The sequence below is a fragment of the Camellia sinensis genome, chromosome 15, assembly GCF_055761805.1.
Source record: "Camellia sinensis isolate YWXY chromosome 15, ASM5576180v1, whole genome shotgun sequence".
In the NCBI taxonomy this organism is placed as follows: domain Eukaryota; kingdom Viridiplantae; phylum Streptophyta; class Magnoliopsida; order Ericales; family Theaceae; genus Camellia; species Camellia sinensis.
Genome location: NC_138975.1, coordinates 104,264,488 through 104,271,351, shown reverse-complemented (window position 1 = coordinate 104,271,351; position 6,864 = coordinate 104,264,488). Strand labels below are relative to the sequence as shown.

The 6,864-nt window shown below is 33.7% G+C and overlaps 1 protein-coding gene across 1 annotated transcript; it reads right to left on the bottom strand.

The window, feature by feature from the left end:
* Nucleotides 1–3,923: 3,923 nt before the first annotated feature.
* On the bottom strand, nucleotides 3,924–4,394 carry LOC114321025 (uncharacterized). The gene has a single exon (XM_028268152.2). It carries the CDS (start codon nucleotides 4,392–4,394, stop codon nucleotides 3,924–3,926), a length of 471 nt encoding a protein of 156 aa, XP_028123953.2.
* Nucleotides 4,395–6,864: the final 2,470 nt, after the last annotated feature.

The following is a 6,864-nucleotide window of genomic DNA, read 5'->3' as shown; positions in this document are numbered from 1 at the left end:
TGCGTTTAGTACGAGTTATGTCAAAATTGCTGTCTCTCCGTTTGGAGGGAAGACGATTTCCTTAGATTAGAGATACACAAAAATAATATAAACAATTTATATACTGACGAAGAACTCTCGTCCTCCTCTGATAACAGGAACCAGAGCAGAGGCCCATCCGCCCAATCTCCCTCAACCTCGAAGGACCCTCAAGAACAGGCAAAACCGCCTGGGCCAGAAGCCTCGGACGACACAATTACTTCTCCGGCAGAATAAGCTTCAAGGACTACGACCAAGACGCCGTCTACAACGTGATAGACGACATCAAATACTCGACAGTCCCTACCGAATTAATGAAGAATTTAGTAGGCTGCTAGAGAGATTTCCATGTATTTGTTAAGTTCCAACCAGATCTCACTATTAGAGGAGGAATTCCTTGTATTTTATTAACAAATGGGGACAGTAGTTGGCTAGATGCAATGTTCCCAAAAATGAGAGAATGGTTTGATGTTAATGTAACCACTGTCATGATTAATGAAAAATTTTATTAATTTTATTTATGAAACCACTTAAAATTTTATTTACTTACTACATTTCCCTTATCATCAACTCTTACATCTTGAGTCATATCACTATTTTTTACACTGATGATTACATTTCGTAAAATATTAGAAAATTCTGCTGCATCCATAACAATTGATCCTCTACGATCAACTTCCTCTTTGCTATGTCCAACCTCTGAAATCGACGGACCAGGATCAACATCACTAGTGTCATCACCACCTCTGTGTACATCAATCTCTGACAAACTCAAACGACGTCTGCGTTCATGAATAACTGAACCACTTTCCCCAAAACCTCCTAACAACAAATCTCTTCGCCTCTCCGGTAAACCAACAGACTTAGTCCGTGTCAGAATCGGAATGGCCTTCGTTGGAGGACAATGCCAGACATTAACATTATCATTAGTATATTTTTTAGATAACACAACAATAGAGGGGGCCCTCATTTACGAATCTTCTGGCATGTCACTCGTAGAATACTTCAGATACCCTTTCATTTTACAATACGTAACCCCCCTTTTAATATTGAAATTTTCAAGTCGATACTTCACCATCGATGGCACCTGTTTGTCGTTGATTGAACAATAACCATTCCTATAATAAACTAACTCGCATTGACAATCTACTGGGAAAATAAACCATGCCTGCAAACTGTCATTACCGTCTAACCTCCGATCATAAACATTTACTCTGAAAGGCAAGAAGAAAGAAGACACTAGAGATGTGATAAGGATGCTGTGTATGTATACTTGTTTGAAGCTTTTTTTCTCTACATTAGGAACAACAGTTGGATGGGTATTTCTTAATTACATGGAAGACATAAACTCAATGAGAAAATACAATTGGGCAGAAGCAATAAGGAACACACTGATGTCTTCAATTGAAAAATACCGCAAAAATCCAGCAAAAGTCACTGGATGTGTTATGGCTCTCTCAGTAAGTACATCTTTACTCTATTCTATTAGTTTTTTGTTAATAACAAATAGTATTATTTTTTATTCAAATGACAATAATTCTTTACATTTGCTTTGTAGTATTGGTTGTATGAGTACATACTGATCATCCACCGTGAAGTTAGCGAAGCATGCCCAAGGGTGATCAAATGGAATCTTATCAAATTACATAAACGTATAAAAGTCATATCACTACATCAGCTGACAACAAGACAGGTCACATCATCATCTTATTTGAATTTCAATTCAAGTTAGGAAAAATCCCTATTTTTATACACTGAATTATTACTGAGAAAATTTTTAGTTTCCTAAACTTCAATTATTTCAAAAACTAATATCTATTGTATGTTGACCTACAGGTAACTACTACTCAATTCAGTGAGAAAAGTGATGAAGAACTTGATGACACTGAAGAAGAACAAAAAGAAGATGCTGAAAATACTGAAGACGAAGAAGAAGAAGATGCTGAAGAAGAAGAACAAGAAGTAAAAGAACACAATTTCAGATCAAACATGGTGACAATAGTGAAGCTATTACAGCACATCAAATTCAGGAATGAGCATATTAATGGCTTAAAGAAAACCCCATTTTGGTTATTGTTTGATGTAATATTGAAAAACAAGATGAATTGTAAACAATGCAGAAAATATGATGACATTGCATTGAAAATAATTGAAACATACTAGCCAGGCAGTAATGGTTCTTTCCAGTTAGGACCAGAAACTGTAAAGCTGACAACAGAAGACATCAAGTCCATCTTCGGTATATCTTGTGGAGATGAGCTGATGCATCTTGGTTATGGAAATAAAAGTATATCATCATTTCTGACAAGAAGATGCATACAAACTGAAAGGTTATCGAGCACAACCATCACCGACTTGTTGCAAAAAGCATTGAAAGGCAAGAAGAAAGAAGACATTGAAGATGTGATAAGGATGTTGTGTATGTATACTTGTTTGAAGCTTTTTTCTCTACATCAGGAACAACAGTTTGATGGCTATTTCTTAATTACATAGAAAACATAAACTCAATGAGAAAATACAATTGGGCAGAAGCAATAAGGAGCACACTGATGTCTTCAATTGAAAAATACCACAAAAATCCAGCAAAAGTCACAGGATGTGTTATGGCTCTCTTAGTAAGTACATCTTTACTCTATTATATTAGTTTGCTGTTAATAACAGATAGTATTATTTCTTATTCAAATGACAAAAATTCTTTACATTTGCTTTGTAGTATTGGTTGTGTGAGCACACACTGATTATCCACCCTGAAGTTAGCAAAGCATGCACAAGGGTGATCAAGTGGAATCTTACCAAATTACATCATAAGACAATACATGAGGCATCAACCAATTCCAAACACATTACCACCAGGCACATCCACAAGACTCAGAGCAGACATGGTACATGAGTTCCTCAGTGATCCACAAAGATCAATCAAAGTCAAGTAGAGTCAAGATTGCAACCTTCAATGAAATCTTTTTTGATGTGTAACTCAATGAACTCTTTTTTGTAACACTTTGATACAATGACTAATGTTTTTGTTAATAGTTCCAAGCATATTACCTAACAAACATATTACAATTTCTATGATGTGTAATGGAATATTTTGTCATACTCTCAAAGATACATGCACCCGAGCTTTGTTGATGTTTTTGTCCATATTCTCAGTTTCTATTATCCTGTTCCTCACACTACTATATGGGAAAAGCAAAAATAGTATTACATGTGAAAATAGAGGACACAAAACTTTACTATATCACAATTAGTGCTTTGTTGATGTTTTTGTTTATATTTTCAGTTTTTATGCAATGTTTTGTTGCCTCACAATCACTTATTTTCAAACTTAGAAACTTTAAAACTGAGAATATTTTCAGTTTTATACAGATCACTCAATTTTCAAACAACAATATTATCACAACAATTTATTTGCTGTCTCACAATATTATGACAATTTGAAAAACTAAAATTCAAAACAAAGAATATTTTCACTTTCAGTCCACTGTTACTTTAATCAAAACATAAAGGATTGACCACATCTATTTAGAATATTAATTCACATTCATTCAATTGATCACATTTATAACTAGTTCCAATTCATAACAAGAGCCTCACACTATTATCACAAAATCAACTATTTTGAACTAAAAACTTAAACTGAGAATATGTTCACTTTTTATATAGTATTCACATAATCTTCAAAACAGACATTCAACAGTCAAGTTTATTTCCGAAAGCCAACCAAACAATATTATCACAAACAATTTCAAAATTAAAATTTGAAACTAAGAATATTTTCACTTTCAATTCAATGTCACTTTATTCAAAACATAGAAGATTATTACTCAGCGCTCAACAGCACAAACTATTACTTCAAGAAATTTATGAATACGAAATTTTTACAATCACAAAGCAGCAACAAAAAATCACAAAGCCTCCTTACACGATTTCTTATTGTGATTGCCAACCTTCCCACATCTACTATAAGTAATTTGCCTTACTTTCTCACCATTCGAATGAATCCTCTTCTTATTTGGCGTTCCTAGTTGCTTCTTAGACAAAGGAGGAAGAACAACTTCACTATCACCATCAACATTACAATCTGGTTTCCAAATTGAAGGAACAGGATATATGGGAAAAGAATAGGACTCTCGATAACTTTGAACATAGAAGTATTGATCAACAAATAAACTCAAATCATGTCCACTCTTTTGTATAGCACCAACCGCATGCGCAAATGGAAACCCTTTTAACTGCCACTCGCCACAAGAACATATTCGTCTACTAATGTCAATTGAAACAGATGAATGTGAATGCACCTCATAGACATCATTTCCAGATGAACTAATAATCCATGGCCTCGAAGTATTAAAATCATCATGCAACTTGGACTCCATTTTCGGGCATATCAAACCATTCCATTTATTAACAAGTTCCCTCATTTTAGCAATTTTCCTTATCAACTTAATTCTTACACTAACAATCAACTATGTGATAGGCAAGTGGCATTCCTCTCGTATCCATGAATTGAAAGATTTAGCTACATTTGACCACATCTCTCCAAAGCGTTGCCCTCGAAAATATGCATTACTCCAATGATCATATGGTATGTCATCTAAAAACTTTTCAACTCTTGACTCACCTTCAGTCTTTAACTCAACCAAACATTGGTGAAATGTTTCTTCAGTTGGAGCATATGCACATTTCCCAAACAGAGTGATCAACTTTTCTTTCAATCCATGAAACATACCACGCAAATGATGCCTCAAGTTCATCTTCAAATGATATAAACAATAAGCATGGAAAGCTATTGGGAAAACCTTAGGTAACACTTCAACTAATCCAAGGTTACGATCTGACACAAATGTAATATTTCGTTCTGGTGAAACAATTCTACTCAAATGCTCCAAAAACCAACGCCAGTTATCTTGATTCTCTGAGCCAACAACTGCAAAACAAACAGGAAAGAACCCTGCATGTACAAAACATAAAAAATGAAAATATTCTATTATTCTTAGAAAATGGTAACACTTTAACATTCAAAATATCAAACACTAAAATGAATAACTGAAAAAATAAAAAATGCATATACAACAACAATATTATATAAAATTTAAAACATTCAATCATATTTCTAAACTGAGAACTTTCTCAATTTCAGAACAGAGAAAACAGATTTCTTATGTACCTTGATTTCGATCTTTTTCTGTAACAGCAAGTAAATTTCCTCTAAATCTTCCCTTCAAAAATGTGCCATTAAGGAATAAGAGAGGTTGACAATAATCAAATCTGCTAATGTAACCATGAAAAGAAACAAATAATCTTTTAAACCGTTTAGTATCATCGTCACACTCAAACTCAATGTAACTCCCTGGATTGCAACTCTTTGCAACATCCACATACCATCTTAACTGGTAAAATGACATTAAGTAGTCTCCAAAAATCTGACATTTTGCTTTCTCTACCCCTAACCAAGCTTGACGATAACTAACTCTCAGCCCATACCCCAACTTAAAGTCCCGAACAACATGAACTGGACGTGTCAATGGATTATTACGAACACTTTCAACAATCAAATCAACAACTAAATCAGAACTCATACGAGAATGATTCATCGTACGTACTTCAGCACCACATGTGTGGACATTGTTCAACTTCCTTACATAAAAGAACCCATTAGCATTATCCACTCTACCATGAACATTCCACATACAACCTTTTGTCTCTCTAAACAAACATTGTGCGGTAACACGAACTTTATCATTCTTAACAAATATGAACTCAAATCCACACTCAATAGAAAACATTGACAATGCATTACAAAATTCAACAATTCCACCTTCAAATTTATGTCCTACATGTGTAATACTAACTGCCCAACCAGCAGACAACACTACTTTTCCCTTGTGTCGACAAAATGATGATAACATATCAACCTCTTCTTCAACCTCCAACTTCGAATTCCTTTTGGAGGATGTAGATGCTCTGTTTGACAAGTTTACAGACTTACTGCTGTCATGAGACAATGCAATATCACAAACTTCAAGATCCAACATTGACTCTCTTTCTCCATAATCCAATCTTTTGTTGAGATAACCACAGTCAATGGTTGAGTCTTTTACTTGCACAACAACATAAATACACTTTGAATCAAAATGCACAACTAATGCCAACAACAAATCTAACTCCTTATTGTTGTCCAACGTACAATTAGGATGTCCAGACAATGAGTAAGATAGACAATTATTATCAGATTGCGAATTATCCCATTTCAAACATAGCTTCTCAACCAACTGATCATATGTAACATTTTGATCAATCTTAATTGCAAATGTGCAACCATTATACTTGTACAACAAAAAAATAGGCGTACTTGTACAACCTTCACTCATATTTCAATCTAAACAAGAAAAAAAGATCGCATTAATAAAAACTGGAACAATACTAAAAACTTTCTCAGTTTTCACAAATACTTCACCAGAACAAAAAACTTCATAACAATACAAATACTTCACAAATCACGTTTTCAATTCATAAAATAAATAACTAAATCGAGAAATCATCCAGCAAATCACGTCTTCAATTCGTAAAAACAAAATTATTCAACATATTCTCATAAATAAATTCAATCAAAACTAAAGAAAATTATAAAAAAAACATAATATATAAAATCGAAACAATACATACCTATAAACCAGATCAAAGATTAAATATCCAGCAAATCAATTCTGCAATTTATAAATCGAAATCGCACATAACAAACTCCAATATATTTCAACTCAAAATGCGAACCAAACTAAGAAATCCTTCAAGATCCTTTCCTATTTGAATCAAAATCGAGAAATCAATTACGTATAATAGCGAACC

What these genes read in the sequence shown, in the direction of transcription:
- LOC114321025 (XM_028268152.2), bottom strand. Translation starts at nt 4,394, where the DNA reads ATGGAGTCCAAGTTGCATGATGATTTTAATACTTCGAGGCCATGGATT.